Source organism: Onychostruthus taczanowskii, unplaced genomic scaffold (genome assembly GCF_017590055.1).
Source record: "Onychostruthus taczanowskii isolate IOZ18803 unplaced genomic scaffold, ASM1759005v1 scaffold3, whole genome shotgun sequence".
NCBI classification, from domain to species: domain Eukaryota; kingdom Metazoa; phylum Chordata; class Aves; order Passeriformes; family Passeridae; genus Onychostruthus; species Onychostruthus taczanowskii.
In genome coordinates, this window is record NW_024500349.1 from 421023 (window position 1) to 444475 (window position 23453).

Sequence of the window (23453 nt, forward strand, 5' to 3'; positions counted from 1 at the left end):
GATTTCCTGTTTTTCCACTGATATGTATGCTGATAAATGATGCTAATCAGGAGATAGTTTAAAACTATAGGATTTTATGTAATTCTGTACTTTCAGAAAACAGCTGCTTGGGGGTAAGACTGTGTTACTGGCTTTTTAGTATCAGGGTTTTTTTTTTTTCTTTCAGTCTCTGGAGTGTGGGGTTATTTTCTATACCAAAGTCTTCTCCATGATCTCTTGTCCCCAGCAATTAGTTTCTGATTGTTTACATTAAATGATTGCTAAGGTGATTAAATTAAAATCTGGTGATTGCATCAGGTGAGATTGTGTTGCCTAAGAGAATAGATGCTACTATTAGATCTAGATAGATCATAGATGCTGCTACTTCAGTTGCATTACTAGGGTAAGTGAGCTCTGCTTGTCACTTCTGGAGGGTGTGGTGAGTCCCATCTCACCTCTGCTACACCTGGGTGTGGAATAACAATAGGTGATTATGGTTAGGGAACTGATCCCTACCAGTCATATCATATGTTCATGCCAGAGTAACTATATATTAAAAAGGAGCTGCAAACTAATTTTACATTGAGATTATGAGGTATTATTTTTTAACGAAGTATGGTAGATACTAGTATGATAGCTGATCTAAGGACATGTAGTTTCTGGTAGAGAAACTTTGGTCTAAAAATGTATCCAATGGAGATGCTGTGTCTGTTGTTGACTTTATGCATTAAAATATAAAGCCAGAATATATACTGGATTAAAATATACATAGAATATTTCAATGTGCCCATCTCTACATTTAATTGGAAATTACTTCTTTTAGACTATTTTACCCCACCTGATACCACAAAAATGAGTCTTTCTTAAATGGAAATTTTGAATTTGATGCTTGCAAATAATTTTTGTCTTTTATGATCCCATAAAAGACAAAATACTGCTCATACAAATTAAACTAAGCAGACGTGAATGTAGGACTAGTGTTCTACTTGAAAACAAGAAACTAATGCAAGTTACTATTTGATTTAGACATAGATTGTTTTACTGAAAAATTAAGAGGTGCTATGTACTGGAAAACTGCTATTTGTATATTTTAGTATAAATATATATTTGTGTACCAGGTTTACCTCAGGAAAGAGACTCTGAAATGCCTCTTGGGATTGTTTCTGGAAAGAAAGCATTGTCTTTAGAGATGTTTGCCAAACTCTCTTAATGAAAAGCAGCCCATTTGTTTTCTTTGCTTCAGGGTATGTGCAGAGAGCAGTATAATTGTGCTATTGCAGCTGTATTTTGTAACTCTTGAGTGTTGTGCTTGATGAAAGATCATTATTAATGTGCTAACAGCTCTATGTATAGTGATGTAAAAGTATCTGTTACTGTATCCAGCGCTTTACTATTACAGATGATGGGCTGCTGTTTTGGTAAAGCCATTAAGGTTTCATTGTCTTGAGATTAACATATATCAAATGAATTCAAGTTTATTTATGGGGCTACTTTTCATGAATAATACCTTCTTCTAATTTCTGTTACCATTTATTTACCCCAGTTACTTAAATAATATTTAGTTGCATTCTTTAAATTTAAATGCTAGAATATCAAACTTTATGAAGAGTTTGTATTAACTTAGAAATAATAGTTGCACTGGTGAGAGAGTCAAAAGGCAGAAATCTCAGTGCATCTGTTTATTTCTGTGTGAATTGGAATACTGCTGCCTGAGCTCCTTACATGGAGTACTCCCTTGGAGTACTCTGTCTGAACAGGTACTAAAACAGTGTTGCCTTCTGCTGACCTCTGCTGTAGTCTGGTATCCTCTCTTGTTTTTTAACTCATAGACAAGATTGCCTATGATTTTGCATCTCGAAAGGTTTTGGTATTTCTTTTCTTGATGGGAGGAAATTCTGAGACAACCTGCTTTCCCTCTTCCTCTTCAGTTCTCCCTCCAAATGAAATATGTTCAAGTTTTTGTCTCCTCAGTGCTGTTGCACTTTTTCATAAATGTTGTTACATCTTGGAATGTATGCCTGGCTCCTGAAACTTAGCTGTGTTGCTTTGATTCTTTCTCTGTCAAGAAGTGTGTTACTTGTCCAAGGCACTTGGGAGGAGCTGTGGGTGAGCTGAGTGTCGTGTCAACACTGCTGAGTTAACTGCGGAGGGCAGATTTTATGTGCAATCCAGATGATCTTGGCTTGACTTGAAAGCGCCCAGATGCAGGTGAAGGAATTTAGTGAGTGAGTAGCAGTCACAAATGGAGCCTGAGCTGGAACCAGAGTTAACTCTGCAGTGGAGGAATCCCTTGTCAGCTTGGATACTTAGTCTGAGTCCTGGGAGAGGGTGAAATATCACTGGGTGACTTTTGCTGTTAGAGACGGACACACCAGGCAGATTGAATGATTGTGAACTTGCTCTGCTAGTGTGTAAGGCCTTACTCTGATTTTTGTAGTAAAAGAGAGATCTAAGAAGCTGGGAAGATGGGTTTATAAAGAATCCTACTTCAAGCTACAAACGTGATGGAGCTCACAACAAAATCCATTGTAGCCCACATGAGCAGCCAGAAGAGTGCTGTGAAGTTACACATCTGTGTGCTCTGAGCAGCCAAGACAGGGCTACATCCAGATGAAGTGTGCTCGCTTTGGTCTGAACTCAGTCTGTGTTGTCATAACTGTTTAATCACTGTACTTTCTAGATGGTGAGGCTTCTTCCCTTTCTTATAATGTAACCTAAAACAATTAAGAGAAGATCATTGTTTTATTTCTATGCCTGCTGACAGTAGTGATCACATTACTGTGGGTTCCTGTTTAGAAAATGGTTGACTGTGGCTTTTTCAACATTCAGTTTTATTTCATACTCATTCTCTAGCTTTTTTTAATCTTTTTGAAAAAAAAAAAAAAAACTTCAGTTTGTAGTGAATCTCAGAATGCAGAGTAGAGGAAAATAATTTCACTATTTGGTATCCAATTTTGAGTCCAAATAAAGTTGTTATGTGGAATTATTGCATCAAAATACAGCTTCTCATTATTGACAATTTTTATAATAATCACCATTGAAACCAAAGCTGTATTTCAGAGCTATGTTTATTTTTCTGATACAGGAAATAGTAACTGCCATTATTATCATGCTGTTTCCTTCCCAAGGTACTTGTGAACTCCATTTCTATATGCTGTTTCCGTGGTTTGATCACTGTCCTTTAAATACGGATTTCCTGAAACATTGATGAAGGAAGGTTCTTAAAATATAGGTCCTTAAAGAAGGCTGCTTATTTCCCTGGAGGTTTTTTTGTGAATATGCAGACTTTACTTCTAATAATTTTCTTTAACTTGGTCAAAGAAATTCTGGTTTTTGTCCAAAACCTTTATAACCCTTTTGGAGCAAGCTCTGAGGTGCTATACTTGGTGGCAGGCAGAGAACCACAACTGTTTGACCATCATCTCCTGATTCAGTGGGCTGTGTGTCCTGTTGTGAAGATGTCCAGGTGGTTCAAGTGCCCAAGGCAGCACAGTCCCCATAATGCAGAGCTGCTTTATTTCTCTACACTGCACTTTTGTGCAAGTATAGTCGACATTTATTTTTGAACTCTAGTCCAGAACTTCTTGGAGTCAATGGAATAATTCCCATAAATTTTAATAACGCAAGAAGCGCAGTCTAATCGATACCCAGTACATATGCAGGTGAAGGGTGGCATCCATACATAGGTTATCTAGCTGAGCTGGCTGGTGTCCTTATTCAGCATCCGAGAAGAAGTACACTTACATGTGACTCTGGGTAGCAACAGTGTCAAATAAAAGAGTGGCAACCTCAGAATAAGGTTCATTTCTTTAAGGCTTTTTTTTTATTATTGCTGTTTTTGTGACCTTCTTTTGTGACCTTCTTTTGACCATGTCTGCGGTGCTGAGGCTGCTTATGACAAATTAATCAGCAGTTCTATGCAGAATTAGCTTATTGAGAGGGGGGGAAAAAGCAGCACATGACAAATGTAGAAGTTTAGTTTCTAAAATACTGAAGTGTAGATTCCTTATACAGACAAATACTGAACCAAGCAGAAACTGGAATGCTCCTTCTGGGAACTCCTCTGTCCTGGTTAACAGAGCAGTGGAAACAAGACCTGCAGCATGTCTGGGAATGCTTTTGTTGTGACAGATGGGCTGGGCACCCTAACTTTTATTCAGTCAATTAGGCTGTGGTTTTTCATTTTACTTTTCTCATGAAACACATTCATGTTTTGTTCAAATTCCAGATGTAAAACCACTACATTTTTGTGGGTTTTAAGTTTGTGTAGAAGGTGACTTCTCTGTTTTACCCTTGGGCAGGGGGGGCATGAGAATAAGTTGGGATGCGATGCACTCTTGTTACTATCAAGGCAACATTAATAAACTTAATTACAAATGGCCAAGACAATTCACATATAACATGGTTTAATTTTTCAGAAACTGAGTCGAACTTTAGAAAGAGGCAATTCTTTCACCTTCACAGCAAAACCGTTTGATAGAGATAGAAATATTTACATTGCTAACATCTGCTTTACCTAATTACTGTGTTCCTTTATTTAATTTTTTTAGACAGAATTTCTAATTGATACATAAGAGTGACAGCTAGTAGTATATTCATCACTTCAGAGTCAGTCTATAATGCTTGTGTTGGCTTGTTGTGATCTCCAACTTTTGGTTTCAAAAATGCTCACCATGAAACTGCATGTTGTTACCTTGTAGTACAACCTTTCAGACTGCAAAGGGACAGTAGGGTCTGATCTCCAAATTTTGGTTTAAAAAATGCTGCACGTCGTTACCTTGTAGTACAACCTTTCAGACTGCAAAGGGACAGTAGGGTTTCATAATACCACACCTGGCCTTCATCAAACTATCATCCCAGATTTTAACCCTTGTTTCCAGATTCAGGATACAATCAGTATCTTCCCACTAGCACTGCAGTTGCCAAGTTTGTGTAAACAATTGTGCAGGGGAAAAAGAGAATAAATAAGAAAATAAGCAGTATATGAGGAACAAACAGATGTAAAGAATTTATTTTTCTCATCTTAAAAAAAGGAAGAGAAGGAAAAAATAAGCAAATCCCCAAAATAGCAAAGAAAAATGCCATCTGGCCTGCTTTGTACATGGTGTAGATAGATTTACTTAGAAATATTGAAAAGAAGTAATCATTTAAAAATATTAGAAACAGATCATGAGTTTAGAAGTTGCCACATGCCACCTTCTTATACAAAGTGTGTTCACAGACTCAATTTGAATGAGTATCTTCTAACACTTTTAATTCTGCTTGAGTCAGATACTGTTTTGATATGGTATAAAACCATTTTTGCTTGATTTCTCCTGGTTCTAGAATCAGGTTTGGTCTCAAATGACACACTTTAGCTTCCCTGATTCTAATTGGTTTTCTTCTTTACATTTATATTATGGTTATGATCTAGAGCTTGCAAGATCCTGTGAATAAACTAACAGAAAAAGCAGAAAAGGAGGACCAGCAGATTGAGAGCACCAATTCAGTGGAAGATCAGCAGAGTCAGTAAGTCACATGTCCTGTATATCAAAATAATAAGTATTTTTGTCTGTAATCTGCTTCCTGGTTGCTAAAGTCACCAAACATAAGTAGAGATACAGGCACAGCTAGTCTAATTTTACTGGTTACCTCAATATAAAAAATCCTGAAATGTTGGAATGTGTACATCAAAACTAATAAACTTAATGATGACGAAATTAAGAGGTTTTAAAAGGCCCAAAAAAGCCTTATGTGTTTTTCATCTTTTCTGGTCTTCTTTTTATTTTTTTCTGCTTTTGCTTCATTTTTTTCTTTATTGAAAGGAATGGTAAACAACTATACATGGGAGAAGATATATGAGCATTGTATTTCTCCTTTCAGCAGCATCTCCTTTCACCTGGAAATAGGATATAGATTACTGATTGCTCCAAGCAGCGATTAGTTTTTGTAATGTATACAGCATCAGTTAGTAATCCAATGAAGCAGTAGGTACTTAGTATAAAGTACATCTAAGTGAGCTGATGCTGTCAAGTTTTGAGTTACCTGTAGCTCTGAGCTGAGAGAGACTTATGAATGGGCTGCTGTGGGGAGAGGAGAACAGGAGAAAGCGATGCGATCCCTCCCCTACCTGACCATCAGGATTCGGTTGCCAGGAGATGCAGTGTTGATACAATCCTGCTGCCACCTGTTGTTTTGACTATCCCTGCTTAAATGAAGCACCCAGCAAAGGATCAATTGTCAAAAAGCAGAGAACAGCTTGACTGATTAGTGGGTTTTGCTTGGCTATTTATAATAATGGATTTTTAAGGAGTTCAGATTTTTAGTCATTTTTCTGGTTCAGATTCAGAACCACTGACCAATACCACTTTATACATTGCTCAGATTTGGTGCTGTTGATATTAGAAATGACGTGACTAAGTACTATTTGGTAGGTGGTTGTCTCCACAGCACTTATGTCCATCTGTGTTATCTCATGCAACATTTATAGAGTTTAATAAATAGCTCTCTCCTCAGTGTTGAATGTAAATTTCTAGAATGAATGTGTGATTTATGCAAGATGTGTGCATTGGTACCTACCAGGAAATGCATCAGATGCCATGTCATGGTTGTACTTGTGTTTGTTTATGGATTATCTTTGTCCTTGTCTGGTATAAAAGTGAGGGACAAAATATGTCACCCTTTTGCTGTCTAAAACCGTAAACAAACATCTAAGATTTGAGAAGAATTACACAAGACAAAGCTTTTTAAATCCTCACGAATTTTCCATTCACAGTAAACATTCATTATACTAGAATTTGGCCTGAATCTAATTTTCCTCTACCACAGTCCTACCCCCAAGAGCCGAGGAGGTGTCTTTTTCTGTCCTGTCACTAGAGGGTAGGAGGAATGTGCCTACACAGTCCTTTTCACCAGCTCTGTGGCTGCTTCAGTCTCTACTCCCTGAATGGCTTTACACAAAGTAATAGCAGTTGGAAACTCCGTATTCTTCACTGAAGAGATCACCTCTGTATAAGAATTGTGCATAAACTGTGCCTTTATTTTTCCCTGTTGAGGGCTTTTTTCATCAACGCTGCTGATCTGTTGTTTTAGAAATCTGCTGGCATGGGGCAAAACTGTCCTGACTGTTGATTTTTAATTAGTTGCTGTTAAAAAGAGAAGCACAAAGTGGTTGGTTGCCACTTTGAGGAGAAGGAGGGGGAGGGGGCTGGGGAACAGTTGTAGCTCCTTCGTAATAGCTATGCAAGATCAAATGTGCAAACACAGAATACACAATACTTTTCAGCAGAGGTTGAGTCAGACTAAAAATGGAAGCTGATAGAATTTGCTAGTTCAATCTAATTTTCATTTTCAACAGACCTGCCAATGAAACAATAAAAGGTAACAACAGACCAGCAAATGCAAGAGTCCATCTGTTATTACAGTTTATTTGTTAATGATATGAATCTGTAATGATTTGACCAAAAAGAGGAAAATGTATTGTTATTTTAGAGCCCTGGAATTATTTTTCCAATTTTTTTCTTATTCTTTCAAATTAAGGTTGATTTCATTAGATGACGAGAGCCATACCAAGGAATCGAACTATTCAGGTATTATGTTTCATGTTATCATAGCTCCATAAGTGCTGTAATACTTGGGGTTTTTTGTTTGCTTTGGTTTATTTCCTGTATCAGCCTCACCCAGCAAATCCCTACAAATGCATAAAACCAAAGGCCAGGAGAATCTGTTAATCCCTTGCATGTTACATCCCACTGCATTTCATTCAGTCATTCTCAGACAGGTCAAATAGCTTGTGTTCCAAAGCCTAATTCTTACGCGGGGCATGTACCCTCCAAGAAAGGGATCTGCATGTTAGCAGGTGAGACAAGGGAGGTGTGCCACATAGCTGACTAGTTTCTTCCAGTCATTAAACTGTAATCTGTGAAAAACTTGATGAATTCAGTGGAACTTCAGCCCAAAAGCCAGGCAAGGTCATACTCAGCTGCTGCCAATGACCTTATGTGTTGTTATTACCCAGTGACACAGCCAGGCTCCAATTGGAAGTGCACTGAGAAAGAAAGGAGGGAATAGATACTAGTGATAAAAAGGGAACTTCTGAGTACATACTAAGAAGCAAGTGCTTGCAGTGAGGGTGGTGAAATACTGTAAAAAGTGGAATCTTCATCCATGGAATTCTTCAGGATGATCTAACTTTTTCTACTAAATTAATGGTGGATAATTTTAATGTGTTATATTTTATCCTTCATTAAGATACTTACAAGGTACTACATGAAAGTCAAGACTACTCTCAAATCTTTATTTGAGTGGGTTAATTGTATTGATGTCTTGAACTCATAATCTCATCTTTATTTTGGAGGTTTTTGTTTCCACTCCACTTTACAATATCCCTTTTCAAATATGAAATACATAGCTGGACAAGAGATTTTTGATCTTGTTCTCACCTGTTATGTTTCTAGAAGGTAAAATCACATTACTCTTTCTATATCCAAGAAGAACATCCCGTTTTGCTGCAACATCAAGTTTGAAGGTCATATCTGAATGCATTATTAACCAAGACTCAGTTACTTTTAGTCACAGCTTTCCAGGATTCATTTGTCCTTTCTACAGCATGGCTTTTATTCCTTAGTCCTGGAGATGTAACTTACAACTTGGTGTTATTGAATTTTCCCAGCTCTGACTACAGCAACAGAATGAGTGGACTGACTGACCACCTCTAATAGTCTGTTAGTTGTTTGCACATTTTTTTCTAGAGTGATTTTGTGTTTACTTCCAGATGACTGCTAAAGCCATTGACTAGCAATGGGTAAAACAGTAAAGCTTTGCAGATCTAAGCTAGAAACACTTCTGCTCTGCAATTATTCCTCCTAACAACGTGTTTTTGACATCTGTTAGTTGTCACATTCCTAATCTATTCAATATGTTCAATGTAGATGTTACGCAGTGCTAACTTTTCAGCTGGAAGGCAGTGCAAAGTCAAGTTGTTTCTAAACAAATATCTTTACTGAAAAAAGCTCTTTGTTTTATCGAAGAATTAAATTAGCTGGTTTTTTTTTCAACTAGGTCTGCTTTCTATGAAATCAACAGTAAATTATTAGAGGAGCATTTATTACGCTCATGTTCTTTTGCTGGATGCCATACTGAATGGTATTCCATTAATCTTTTGACTGGGATTAATGGTGATCTACCAGGCAGTAGTAGCTTCCAGTTATTTGAGTCACTGTTTAATTATGGTTCTTTGGGTGTTTTTTTGTAACAAAGACACAATATTAGGACTTTCCTAGTGTTTTGAAGCTTCACCCATTTTGCAATTAATTAGATCAGATCTATCTTTGGCAAAATATTTTAATATATATGGGTACAAAATCTGACTTACATTTTCTTAGCAGATTTTCTAGAATCTCAGTTACTTACGGATTCTAAAATATTTCACTATAATACCTTGTTCTGTCTCTTTCTTCATCACCCCTAAAAGGAACTGAAGTGTTTTGAAATAGTTCTTACTGATCTTCTAAATTTTTCCATCTTCATACGCCAGCAGGTCTGTGCCACCGCTGAGATTTTTTTTCTTTAATTACTCTCTATATTCTAAAGTCATACAGATACAGTGCTTCTAGTGAGGGAGCTATGTTGCTTCTTAGTTTTCCTCACCAACTACTTCTACTTCTACTTCATAACTTCATGAAATTATCGTTTGCTCTGCATTTTCCCTTACTATGCTAAAGATGCCTTTAAGATTTGCTCCATGATGTTTACCACTCAACTAAGGCAGGCTTTGGGCAACAGTTGTACCTTTTTCATTACAGAATTGTGGCCATCCATATCCCACCTGTCATGAACTTCTCTTTCTGATTTTCTTTTCCCCTCTGCCAGACAGTTTAATGTTGGGATTTTCCCCTTTAGTTTTGTGCATTGTGCTTTTATGAAAGCATCATGTATATTAGTTCATATGTTTTTATCCCTCTGCTGTCTATATCTATATAGAGTGTAATCAGATGTGCTTATGGGCTCTTAAATGACCAGCTGATTCTTGTGCTTGGAGCACATTTCTGTCCTAGCAAAGCCGTATGAAGATAGTGCTACAAACAACAAGCTGTTCTGTTTCCTTTGGTTCTGAACACACCTTGAAGTTTCTCTTGGAAGGGATTGGCAATTCTCTTGAAAGAGTTTGGGATTCAGTTTTTATTTCACAATAGAGAATTCTATTTCACCTTTCCAGCCTCTTGTGTGAGGCTTCCAGCAGATGGGCCTTCCAGTTCTGGCAATACTGTGAGCAAACCCTTCCTTTGCTCTTAGAGCTACAGACTTACTTGTCTAGGAGCTAGATTTCCTCAACAGTTAATAAGGGGGGAAAAAAGCATGTTCAGCAGTAACTCATCCCTCATGTTTTGCTACCTGTCTTAAATGGGGTTAATCACCAGAGGGAGGTATCTTTCTCTTCACTGATAAACAGAATCTAGATAATTGTTTTGATTTCATGTGTCATCTAAGAAACTTGCTGAGAATTTAAGCCATGTTTTGTCACCTCTAATAGCCTATAAATCCTCAGCTGTACATTTTACTCCCTATTGGTCTTAGTCCATTTATTTCCCTGCAAAGGAGATGCTGTTACTTATATCCTGACTTGGGATACCTTGGGTGAAGACTCCTTCTTCCTGTTCCCAGAGTTTGTGTCATGAGGAAGAACACATTGTAAGGAAAGCAGTTTAGAGAGTGATAAGGTCCCAGCACTTTTTTGCACTCTCCTGGCCTAAGTACAAGCCTCTAAAATGAATGTCCCTGCTTCTGGAGGACTGATTGTTGCAGTTGCCTTAGTTGGGTGCACTCAGCCTGGAGAGGGTAGTGTAGAAGGCAGTGACTCAAAGGAAGATCTCCCTCAGGTTATTATCCAGAAATTTGCCTCATTTTGAAATGCTTGTACCTTGGATCTTTCATTCATTGTGACCAGGCTCATTTTAACATGCCTCATTTAAAACATGAATCCCAACAACAATTGCATGCTGATCCTATAGTGGTGCTGTTTATAAGCATGGTCTCCTGCCAAGTGCAATTTGACATATTTGTGGATCTCAATTACAGCTGATGATGGCAAGGATGTCATCTCCACGTTACAAGAACATTGTAACCACGAGCAGAACTCAGGTGAAGACACTTCAGAAAGCTATCTTTACATGTTTACATACTGATTGTCAGTGTACTGCAGATCTTCCTTTGTGGCTTCTAATTTTTCTGTATTTGTTCTTTTTTTTTTTTAGGTGCTATAGATGAGTTATTAGACCTGCAACCTGAAGAAAATGGTATGATGTGATTGTGCATGTCTGTTTCATCTGTTTCAATCTTAGTAGCCAAGTATACTTTTAATCTTAGATCTTAATTTATTTCACAGTCTGAAAAGTACAATGAAATTATTCAGCTGCAGTATTTAAATAGTGTTAAAGGAAACTCAGCAGAGACGCAATTCCTGATGTTACAATATGAAGTAAACCTTATTGGGGATAAAATGTTTATACCAAGATTAGGTAGACTGGACTATATCCTTTTTGCCGAACTGAAGTAGGTTCTATTGTAAACCTTACCCCTCCTATAACATTTCACAAATTTTTCATTTTGGTTTTTTAGTTGTTGTGCTGCAGCTCTTGGCAATACACTAGTAACCACAAGATTTTGTTAAAAGTGTACATGTCAGAAAAAAATAATGTAGTCTTCTTAAAACCATGTAAGGACTGGTGACTTCTTTCAGAGAGAGAGCTAATTAAATCCTCTGCGCTGTCCTTATACTTCTGTGAGATCTCTGGCAGATCAGGGGGATGTGCTGTTTTACCAGATAACATATGAAATATCTGGGTTAAAATTTTATAAGTTTTCATAAGAAGTTAGAATGTTGTCTGTAACTTTTCAGTTACTTTTCACTCATATACCTCAGAAGAATGAGTAAAAAAATCTTCAACAACCAAAACAATTGTGGCAACTCAAAAAGCAAATGAATCAAAGAAAAAAATCCCTTTGTGTGGTTTAGTCAGTCAGACTGAGAGCGTTTGGGGTATTTAAAGCACTGCCTTCATGGCAGATAGGACATTTGCAAACACCGTGTCTTTGGATTTGCCATGGGCAGTGTCTTGCACTGGGGGGGAAGTTATCCATGTGGAGAATCACCCATGAAGGCAGGCACCAGGAAAGTTCCTCAGCTATTTGCAGAAGCAGCCCTAATCTGTGAATAGATAAGGTAACAATGACTTCTTTTCTGTGGTTAATAAAAAGATCGGTGCATGTCTGATGGTGGCATTTTTTTTCTTCTGGTTTTCTTGTTACTCAGTTCCATTCCTTGTTGGGCCTTTCTAGTGGAGATACAGATAATATATACAATTATTGCTCATACATGCTTAGCTGTGTCACTTAGAACACTTTTTTCTTTACTTAAACAGTTGAATTAATGCAAAAACTGCTGTGGGGTGTCTGCATTGGCTAAGGTTGGCTATGGCACTGTTGCAATATCAGCCATTTGCCCTAATTCTACACATTAGCTAGCTTTAGACTAATGAATATTGTACTATTTTAAGTGGAGCAGTAGAGGTAGAGGTACACTTTCATGTGTGTTTCAGAAGGAAGTCTTTATCATGTGTTGCCAATCATGTACTGTTGTAAATATTTTTAGTTTCTCTTCCCTTTTTTGTTTAACAGCAACAAAAAGAGGTAAGTTTACAAAGGGATTGTGAGCATTGCTAGAGGCTTGTTCAAACAGAACAGAAAGAGTATAGTCACATTGTTCTTTCATTGTTTTAATGGAAGGTTTGGATTTTTTTCATGGGCACTTATAAGGTTGGGGCTGCATGTGCAGATTGAAAAAAGAATTTTGACTGAAAATGGGCAGTGAAAACAGAAACAGGAAAAGAAGTAATAGAAGATTCATGGGTAAAGTGAGAAAGTCCCTATCATTCTAGTAATCTAGCAGAGATACCACATGAGTAATATCTCGGTAAGCAAGGCTGGTTTCTAGATAACCTTTATTGCAAACAAGAGCAAAGCCTGCTGCTGCTGCTTAGTCGGAGCAGCCTGAGCCTGAACACACCCTATCCTGCCCTGCCAGGGCTGCACAGTCCCCACAGGAAGATCAGGAAGATTGCTGGGCCACAAAATGTGTCACTCCTCAGATTTCTGGTGGCCATACACCCTGCAGCGAGACCTGGCTGCTTTCACTTGTAAAGCTTTATGTTGTGCTTGCTGCTGAAGTCAAGATGGGGCTCCTGCAATGGTTCCCCAAATGGAGCAGAGCTTGGCTCTGAGCTGTGCTGCTGCATTTGTTCCCTTCAGGGCACTTGTGGTTACGTGTGGTGTTGGTGCTGTGCCGTTGCACATCTGCTGCAAATGCTGCTCCCTTTGCATCTCCCCCTGCAAGTTCATGGAGGGGCTTCCTGAGAGAAGCTTTGAGGTGGTGATGCCCCATAGAGCAGAGTTCTTAAGGACATTTGAAAGAGCAGGTGTGTTTCCCCCATGGGGGGATTTACCCCTCTGTCTTACCTGCTGAATAATTTGGGGGAATTGGAGGTACTTGGACAATGTTAATATTCTTCGCTCTTTATCTGAAGATGGGAAAACAGCCTGAAAATTCTTAAGAACAAATTGTTTTCTGTGGTATTTTAGTTACAGTCTAGGAAGAGCATTAGGAGAATTGATGTGTTTCTAAATGTTTCTATTTCTAACGTTTAGGCCCTGTCAGGGAGTACAGAGGTATATCAAAATGTGAGTTAGACAGCAGTTGAATCTCACAGCTGACATCAGTAATGAACAAAATAATTTTAACTTGTGTTGGTTTATTTGTTTCGTAGTACGTAGGTGTGTGTGCTGACGCATGAGTCTATTTTAAAACAGTTTTGTGCTTTTTTTCCTCCTCTGACTCAACTTCAACCATTTAATTATAAATTATTACAGCTGTTGCCAGGAAACTTTTCTGAGAAGGCTGTTGAGTTTCAGTAAAATGGCCTGTTGCAAACACTTGCTACTGTCAATCTTTTATCCCAACCCAAAAGGGTTAAAAGCATTTTGTAAGTTGAATGCAAATTGGAGAGTTCAGCTGATCTGCCAAAACTTTGGAAAGCTGAAGTTTCTTCTGTGCCTTACCACAAGTTTGAAACAAGCATAAGTAAGATGAACTGATCTGGTTTTCAGGAATGTAACATTATCAGCCTTGTTAACCACCATTTTTGTCATCTGCAGACTTCCACAGTGGAGCTCCAAATGCTTCCAAGTAAAATAACAGTTGGGGGTCCTTGATAGTTCTTTAACTCTCAGATTGTTTTGGGAAAGGATAATGATCCTGGTTACCAGTTTCATGTATTTTGTATAACTGTTTAACATTTCTAAATTAGGAAAAATTGTTTTTAAACAGCAGTGGCTCAAGTGATCCAAGAGATTCTTCTGCTGCAGTTCTTGTGCTGGAAAAACTAGCACAGGGAATCAGAAGGAAAGTGAGCCCCAATTATTTCTCAGCAGCTTATGAGAAGAAAGAAAAATACTGTAGCATGGGTCAGCATAGAAATCTACCTCTGTGTGATAGACTAAATTTTTTTATGGGGAAATACCCCAATCATTCAAGTATTGATCATAAGGGATCACTGGTCATAAGGGAGATCTTAAATCCCCAAGTCGTACTTTTTTTTTTAGTTTATACCAATTTGGGGTTTTTTTTGAGTCTCTCATATAAAGAAGGAACATAAAAGTAGTATTTTCCAATTATTTAATTAGACTGTGTAATGATTTTGGTGTGTTTAATAGATTTTTGAGCACACTTGTATGTAGTATTATTTTTAATGAGAAGCGAGAGTTAACAGCAGTGAGGTTATCTAAGATAATGAAGGGATTATTTGTTGTATAAGGTATAAACACAGATGTCCAAGAGAATTGAGTCTAAAAAGGAAAATAAATATTCATGCAAAAATATTCCATCTCACTTAACATACCTAGCCTAGATTGGCTATGTTTTAAAAAATTCCTTAATTTACTTTGTCTAAAAAAAATTATTTCTCTTGACTCTCTTGTTCCGAGACAGCTTCAAAGGAAAAGTTTGTGAGATCCTTGGAGCCAGAACTTGGTGATAAGGATGACATGGTGTTACTAAACGAGATCCTCAACGCCTCCTCCCTGGATGAGGGGGAATTCAGCAAAGAGTGGACAGCTGTTTTTGGACAGGCTGCTGATGTCACCATGAACTCTTCAGCTAGAGATGGGGAGAACACTTCATCGTCTGCAGTACCAGCACCATCAGGCTACTTACCCTCACAGCTGCTAGACCAAAACATGAATGACTTGCAGTCATCCTTACATGGTGAGAGCTCGTCTTGTTCTGTCAGTGTGTTGGGTTAGGGTTTAGAGCATGATTTTCTGGTACGTAGAACTGTGGTGAGAGTTTGTATTGTGCCATGGCTGCAGAAATTGTGCCTGAAATTAAAGCAGAGTATGGCCTAGAGAGAAAACACATGAGTAACTTACTTGTTTTTCTAAGCCCTTCTCATTCAGTATTTGAATGAAGTACCCAAAACCTAAAGTCAAGATTACTGTCTTGAACGTTTCCGTTTAATTTTTTGAAATGTTCTGTAGAACTTTGAGATCTTTTTTTCCTGAAACAGAAAGTATGACTGGGTTTTTCTGATTTAATAACAACTGCTGTCTATGTTAAGGAGCCAAGGGACTAAAAATGATGACTGTATTTTTCTGGGGTTACTATTTTTAAACCATGTAGTGAAAATCAGTTGCTTTTTTTTTTTGTGTAGGGATATGGGTCAGGTAGAATGGGTTGTCATCCTATCAACCACATAGGTGGATATCTCTTGCAGGCTGGTTACTGATGCAACTCTCTCCTCTTTCTTCTGTGCTGTTAATTCTCTTGGCTTTTCCAAGATACTGCTGGGGAAAAGAGGGGAACTAGGGTAGACTTTTCCTGCTGCTGCTTTGGCCTTGAGGAAGAAAGAGAGGGAGGAAGGCAGGCTGGTGATAGGCAGCCAACAGCACCTACCTTTGCGCTCCTTGCAGTCTGGCTGGATCTTCTGTAGGGCTTTGCAAGCTGGAGGGGACTGTGCCTTTTTGGGCTCTGTCCCAAGTCATTTAAATCTAATTGGGGAAGAGCAATATAGGAAACAGTAGCAGGCTGACCCCATCCTGGAGACTGTTTATTGGAACCCATGCAACTGTAAGAGTCACACATGAGGTAAAATGACCTGTGACATTTTGGCAGGAATAAGAAAGTCAGATTTACTTTATAATTAATACAGTTACTACCAGCAGCCCTAAAGCAAAATATGTCGGTTCATTGGCTTCAGCACTTAGATGAAAAATGGGAGAATGACATTTGTAATGAGGCACAGGTTTAGATGTCGTTTTATAAGGTACATTGTTTTTAAGCAAATTTCTAAAAATAGCACAGAAATATTATGAGATTGGGTTTTTTTTCCACAGCTTTACATGGTTTAAAATATGTACATTTAAAATTTTGTGGGTTTAATTTGCACATTTCAGTGCAATTCCCATTTTTAAATGTAAATGTGTTTTTAAAGGAAAAGTATTTTTTAGATATAAACAGCAAGCAGAGTTGTGCATCCTTTCTGATGTGGGTATTAGCTTTCATTTGCACTGGCATTGGGTGCAGCGTTAGAGACTTCAAAATCAGAATTCAGTAATGTTGCATTCAAGGAATAGTATAAATGGAAAATCCATTCCAGTCAACATGGTATTCCAAAATATTTTTTAGTAAAAAAATAATAAAGCATAAATTATGTGAATGTTTTCAAATGGGTTTCCAAAGTTTGGCAGAAGATTGTGGTAATTGATGTACCCTGAAAAGTCAGGGTTAATCAGCTGAGTGATTGTATCTGAAAATAATCTTTCTTAATGTTTTGTTTCTTGTTTTAGCTTTCTAAATATTTCCAAGATTTTGTTTCCTATTTTTTAACAGAAGATGAAATTTGGTCCATTTTATATCTTGTAAAAACTCAGCTTTAATCCTAAACTACATTTCATTTCACTTCACAACTTTTCTTTCAGAATTTGACCTTATCATTAAACATGGGAAGAGAGACTTTTTTTTTTTAAACACTAACTGGAGTATAAGCATATCCAGACATACAAGTTGGAAATATTAGAATATATTAATTATATTTTTACTGAGGACTTGTGATACATCTCCTGAGTTTATTTCCCTAACTGGTAGGATTGCTTAATAATTATTCATTGTGAGGTGCTACACTGTAGCCTCAATGTTGCATACTTCCTGTGTGAATTTGGCCTTAAGACCATAAAGATTCTTAAAACTCACATGCTTAACTTTAAGCACCTTAACTTTTCTATTAACTTCAGTGGGATTACTTACTTATTTTACGTTAAGCACACTCATAAATCTTTGGGGCTTTGTTTTCTCTCTGCCTCAGATCTTAATCTGTAAAACAGGCACAATGCTATGCAGGTTATAAACTGTTACGGTCAGGAATTCCCAGCTCAAGAGTTTTCTCTGGCTGTATTTATAGGCAGCATCCAGCACAATGGGACTCTGAATTGCTATGGGGCTACCAGGTGCTGGTTTAAAATACATATAAATGTGTGTATATATATATAATAGAAGTAAAGCATGCTCCCAATATATCTTTTCAGCTCTGTAATTCAGTTGCCCTTCTACTTTTTCAGAGGAAGTGTTGGCTTTCTCTTTTCGTGATGTTTATGGCCTCATTCACTTACTCATTATTACCATTAAGGGCTCCTCTTTATCTTCCCTACATGTGCATATATTCTAGTTCATAAGAAAATGCACAGCTCACCATTTCCTTTTCTAAATTTAATCATTGCAATGTTGGTGAAGATGCTTGCTGAACAGCAAGCTGTTTGGTTTCCTTGCTGTCTTGGCAATAACCTTTTGTCTGGTCACGTAACAAAGCCATTCTGTGAACAGGCAAACCAAAACAGGCTTTGGGCCAACAACTGCTTTCAAACTGATAGGCTGCGGTTTGGTTTTGAAAGGCAAAGTTGTTCTCGGTAGCTCACTAAAAATTTAGTTCATGAAAGTATTTCATACAAATTCTGTGTCAGTCTTTCCCAGTATCTTCATAGATCAGTAATTTCATTATGAAAGTGTCACATATTTCATGGAGTGTATTTGGTTGGATTTTTTGTTGCTGTTGTTAGGTGGTTCTTCTTTTCTAAGTGAGCTACCTGCATTTCATTAAAGGACAGCCAGGCCACAGCATGTCTTATGGATGTGCTGCCTGCCGGGTCTTAGTCCAGGGACTCAAAAAGAGGGAGGGCTCCAAAGGAGTTCACTGGTGTGAAGTGCTTTGCTCCCTGACCTGCCAAGCACTCCAGTGTAAAGGAACAGCAGTGAGGTCGCCAGGAGCCAGTTCCTGATTTTTCTGAAGTCACTGGGACTTGCACAGAAAGTTTCTGGCAGAGCTCCCATTCATTTCTGTCAGATTAGGATTTGGCCCTCTTTGTTTAAGCAGCTGAATTTACCTGTTGTCATTCATTGCCATATCAAACGCTTTCTCACAATGCATCTCCAAGCACGCAAAAGCATTGCAGTCTACTGTAGTTGTGTATAATGTCCTCTTGTTTGTAACACAAGCAGAGAAAATGCCTGGAAAAGTATGTCATTCTGCAGGGGTAATGCCATGCTTTCCATTATTATCATTCAGATTTGCCTGTTTGAAACCTATAAAACTTGAACTAAGGCTCTAAAACTTGAACTGTAAGATCTAGCTCACAAGAAGCTGGCTCACAAGCTTTTATCACCTTGCTCTAGAGCAAATACATGTGAGCACTCTGCATCCAGATTTTGAAGAAGTTTTTGGTTAGTTTCCTTAGAGATAGATACAGAGGATGTTTGTGGCTTTAAATTTTCTTCCTAATTCATGTGATGTTTACAGAAAAAGGCTTCTTGCCTCTTTTTATAACATAGCTTGGGTTATAGACCTTTCATAGGCAAGGTAAGATCAGAGAGTGATGAGAATAATCTACTGAGAGAGAAAGGGTTGATGTGACTGATGTGGTTGTTGCATTACCTGTCAGGATGCTGGGTGCCAATATCTGACAGGGCTCCCAAAAGAGCAGAAAGTAAGGGGAGTAAAAAAAAAAAGAGTAAAAAAGGATGTGAAAGCATGCACTTGTAGAAAAAAAAGAGACTGAATAAGGAAATGGTAGCTGGGTACATAGATGAGCATCCTGTTTGTGATACTGACAATTTAGATGGATAATCGTCCAGGCCAAACTTAAAGGATATATTAATTAAATTAGAAATACTCTCTCCAGTCCTCTAAATGTAATAAAGCACATGAATTTAAATATCTTAAGCAAAGGACAAAAATATTGGTTTTTTTCCTAATATGTTTCTGCAGTATACTACCCCTACTTCATTTTGCCAGCCTGTTCATCTGGCCTTATTAACTGTATTTATCATTACTCTTTTGTGGATATAGAATATGCATGTAAGAAGAAAAAAATTATTTCACTTTTTCCTGCATAGCTGCTCTCCTCTTGCTGAGAATCTCCTTTCAAAAAGGGAGGAAAAATAAATAGTCCATTAAAATGTACTTTTAAATTAACTTGAAGTAATTAATCTTGAATTTAATTCTTCATTGTTTTGCAATGAATTTTTTTTTTCCAGAATTGCTTCAAAATTAACTAAAAAATTTAGGGTCTCTAAATAAGATTTTGTCTGGAACAATGGATGAAATAAAACTCTTTGGACTTGGAAAAAATGTTTATTATGTGTGGTATTTCTACCCAAATGTAAGTGATTCTTTTCCCTACACCTGTGTTCAACTTGATTAGTGAACTGGCTTTTCTGTGAATGATTATTAACTGTGATTCAATAAGAGAAACAAAAATATTTTCTAGCCAGGTGAAAGGTTTGAAAACAGTATAGTTGCCTGAAGCTGGAGATGATGAAAGTGATCTAGGGATACTCTCTTGTATAGGGTGTTGCTCCTAGGCAGGTCTGACTGCTGACTTTGTGTGTACAAGGACAGATACAAATGGCCATAAACAATACTCTGCTCCTCTGTCTGATGCTGCTGGGTGTTGGAGTTAACAAAGTAACTCCTCATGCTAATGCTGCTGTGTTACTGAATTTCAGGATGGGCAGCCAGCAGTGTGAGCCCACCGTCAATACCACAGCCAGCACAGAAACCACACAGCCCGAATGTGAGTGATGACAAGACGCCTGTGAAAGGTGACAATCATGTATTTTTTCCAGTTACTTGGCTTTTCCTTTTTAGCTCTTGTATCTTGTATAGTGTCTCATGTCTTCCCAGTTACTGTGGTAACAAAACTTATTTTTGTAGTAGCTACAGCTCAATCTTGTGCTCCCTGATTACTCTGTTTCACCTTGATTAGGTGTATGATATGTGTGTGTATGTATGTTTTTGGTAGGCTTAGTGCAAATAGCATGTCAAAAGAATAGTTTACTATATAACAAAGGAATTGAAGCTACGGTTTCTTTTACCTACTTTAATTTAGACTCACACAGAATAGCATCTGTGTGCATCTTGAGCTATACAATGTTTTCAAGCTCTAAGATTTAGTATTGTGGCTAAAATATAGCCTGCTGATAAGGCAGAATAGCCCTAATTGCAATTTTTTAAAAATAAACATACATTATATCAGTAGTCATCTGTTTAAAACTTAATTCTGTTGTTGCAACTTAGCCAAGAGTGCATAGTCCTGCCATCTACTGAGACAGTGGCCTGCTGATTTTTGACTAGGATTTCCTGGATAAGTAAACCAGAATTATGTTGAATTCTGTTGCCAGTTTGTAGCCATTTCTGTGCATTCACATTTGATGATACAGAAGAAAGGGGTGATACATATTTCTTCCTCTGAGATTTTTTTAGCTCAGCAGAAAAAACAAAAAAGAAAGTTAAGGTGTTTTGGAAATCAGCATGATTATGCAGCCACAGGACTGGCACCAGCAAAAGGAATGGCCTTCAGCTATTTGGAAATCTGTGGTTCTGAAAGTGGCAGGTACCAAGAGGAGTGTCATGCCAGGCAGAGCCTATTTTGTCTGTAAATTCTTTGTGTTGCAAAGAAAGCTTTCATGTGCCATTATCTCTCTGAGAGAAGAGCATATCTTATTTCACTATCAGTATAATACATGTTGGGGATAGGGCCACAGAAAAAAAAAAAAGCAAGTGGAGATTTACCTTCTTCATAGCAGCCAAAGTTGTTACTGCTTTATCCTGAACATCTGCCCAGTTGGAATAAAAGCAGGCAGATGACCTCTGTGAAATACATATATCAATGTGGACACAGAGGTGCAGTAGTCCAGCTGCTATTGGATAAATTCCCTATTCACAGTTTGTCTATATCCATCAGAATTAAACTAGAAGCTGTACTGGGGACTGCCTATCAAATATAACCCCTCTCTTTCTCTCTCCAGCCAGTGCCTTCCCATTAAAACTTCATTCCATATGAGTAATGACCTTGTTGGTTGCAAAGTCACATGAATTGGATTTAGGGAAAGGAATTTAGTCCTCTAAGAGAGCTTGAAAGTAAAATCTGCCTTCACTTTCCTTTTGCTTGTTTGCAGGCATGCAGGGGCACACTCAAATACTTTTCATGAAACAAAGCTAGACAGAGTGAGATTGTTTCTATTTCTGGTTAAAGTGTTCCTGTACTTATCATGGCAGGAGCCATATAAAATACATAGCAGACATGTAAAACACTCATTCTTACTGAAGTCCTATATTCTGACAAAGATAGTGTTTTAAAATGCAATCACTCATTCTGATTTTCTTGTCAGAATGCCCTTGGTAATAAATTAAACAATAGCATGGCATTTGTTTGACCTCAGTCAAACATTCAGTCAGTTTTGTTTTAAAATAGCTGACAAGTCTGTGCATTTCTTTTTTCTTTCTTTTTTTCTTTCCAGAATCTACAAAGAATCCTAAAGACTTGACTGCTTGGTTCAGTCTCTTTGCTGACCTTGACCCATTATCCAATCCTGATGCTGTTGGGAAAACTGATAAAGAACATGAATTGCTTAATGCATGAGTCAGCTGCCTCTGGTAACTCAACATTCTTCCCTTCATCAACACTATTTTGGAGTTTAAAAAAATAACTGAAAATTAGTATGCTGTTGTGAAATTATAAAGTATGTGCCATGATAATAAAACTAAAGGGAATTAATCCCCTTTTCTATAGGTACAGTTATTTGCTCTTGTTTTGTATAAAGAGTTCGCATTTATTTTCTATGTGGACTTACAAAAATGAGGTTAAGAATTAGGGCAGATTTCTTGCCAAATTAGATTGTCTGCTGAAACACTGTCTTTGCCTGGGGTGATGTGGAGTTAACACCGGAGCGAAATACAAATTGGAAACCTATTTTTTTATAATGTTTCTTGAGTAAATTTAAAAAAAAAATCACGTAACTGAAGAGGCTGCATGAGTCAAACATCTATCATGTATATAATATATCTATTACTGCTATGTTCAGATGTCAACTAAATTTGTTTTGTTAGTACTCACAGTTGAAAAACCTGTGCTGGAGCTAAATATTGAAGAGGTAAATTTGGGTCTGTGCAGCCATTGAAATTGTGCCCTTTCCAATCTAACTTATTTGACAAACTGCACTACATAAACATAAAGAGAAGTCATGCCCAAGAGGCTTTTTCTGAGTTTTTTCTCCATTGCACCAACAGAATTCGCACTTGTTTGCAGAAGTTTCTTGGAACGGATGCTTTGCCATGCCTTCAATCCATTCCTGTTTCTGTTCTGAGAATTTTTCATCCAGTTTATTTCTGAAGCATGTGTTACTTTAAGCTTGTTGTGACATTAACTCTTTAATAAAATGATTTTGACAAAAACGACAACTTTATTCCCACTAGAATGCTGGTGTGCTGTGGAATTGATACATAACAAGCATCTGAAGATAAAAGATGACCAGTTTTTAACAAGTACTGAACCCTTTGTTTCTGAATAGCAATCCAGAAGGAAGGACAGTGAGAAAATTTGAACTCAATGTGGTGTCCCTTTGCTTCCCCACAAAAGAAGGGGAAAAGGCTCATAGAATCATCAAGGTTGGAAATGGCCTCCAAGACTCCCGAGTCCAACCTTGGAACAAACAGTTCCCCTGCCAGCTAAACCACAGCACTCAGTGCTATATCTGGTTGTCTTTTGAACACTTCCAGACACTCCACCACCTTCCTGGGCAGCCCATTCCAATGCCTGACCACCCCTTCAGTGGAGGAATTCTTCCATATGTCCAACCTGGACATCCCCTGTTGCACCCTGAGGATGTGTCACCAGGCAGTTAAGATCACAAGCTCTGTGTACTGTACAGGACCTGCTTTACAATTTATTGTATTCAGCCTTTTTTAATTTGCTTGATTTTCCTTTTGCATTGGTGAGCTGTTTCACAGCTAGTTATCTGTACACTCAGTTAATCCCTGTTTCATGGTCTAATAGGTAGCTAAGTACCTGAAAATAACTATATAAATGTACAAGTTCACTGCATTGGCCAACTTCTT

The 23453-nt window shown here is 37.7% G+C and overlaps 1 protein-coding gene across 5 annotated transcripts in view; it reads left to right on the forward strand.

Moving 5' to 3' along the window:
* The window catches only part of ICA1 (islet cell autoantigen 1), a 66688-nt gene extending 43897 nt beyond the window's left edge, over positions 1-22791 (forward strand). For 3 of the 5 annotated variants that reach the window (XM_041408817.1, XM_041408819.1, XM_041408820.1), the window contains 7 exons: positions 5393-5487; positions 7498-7547; positions 11035-11097; positions 11211-11252; positions 14999-15274; positions 20063-20158; positions 21857-22791. In XM_041408817.1, coding sequence (XP_041264751.1) covers positions 5393-5487; positions 7498-7547; positions 11035-11097; positions 11211-11252; positions 14999-15274; positions 20063-20158; positions 21857-21978 — 744 coding nt within the window. In that variant the 3' untranslated portion in view covers positions 21979-22791. The remainder of the gene's footprint in view (positions 1-5392; positions 5488-7497; positions 7548-11034; positions 11098-11210; positions 11253-14998; positions 15275-20062; positions 20159-21856) is intronic. The other 2 variants (XM_041408818.1, XM_041408821.1) reach the window with 2 other exon arrangements.
* Positions 22792-23453: the final 662 nt, after the last annotated feature.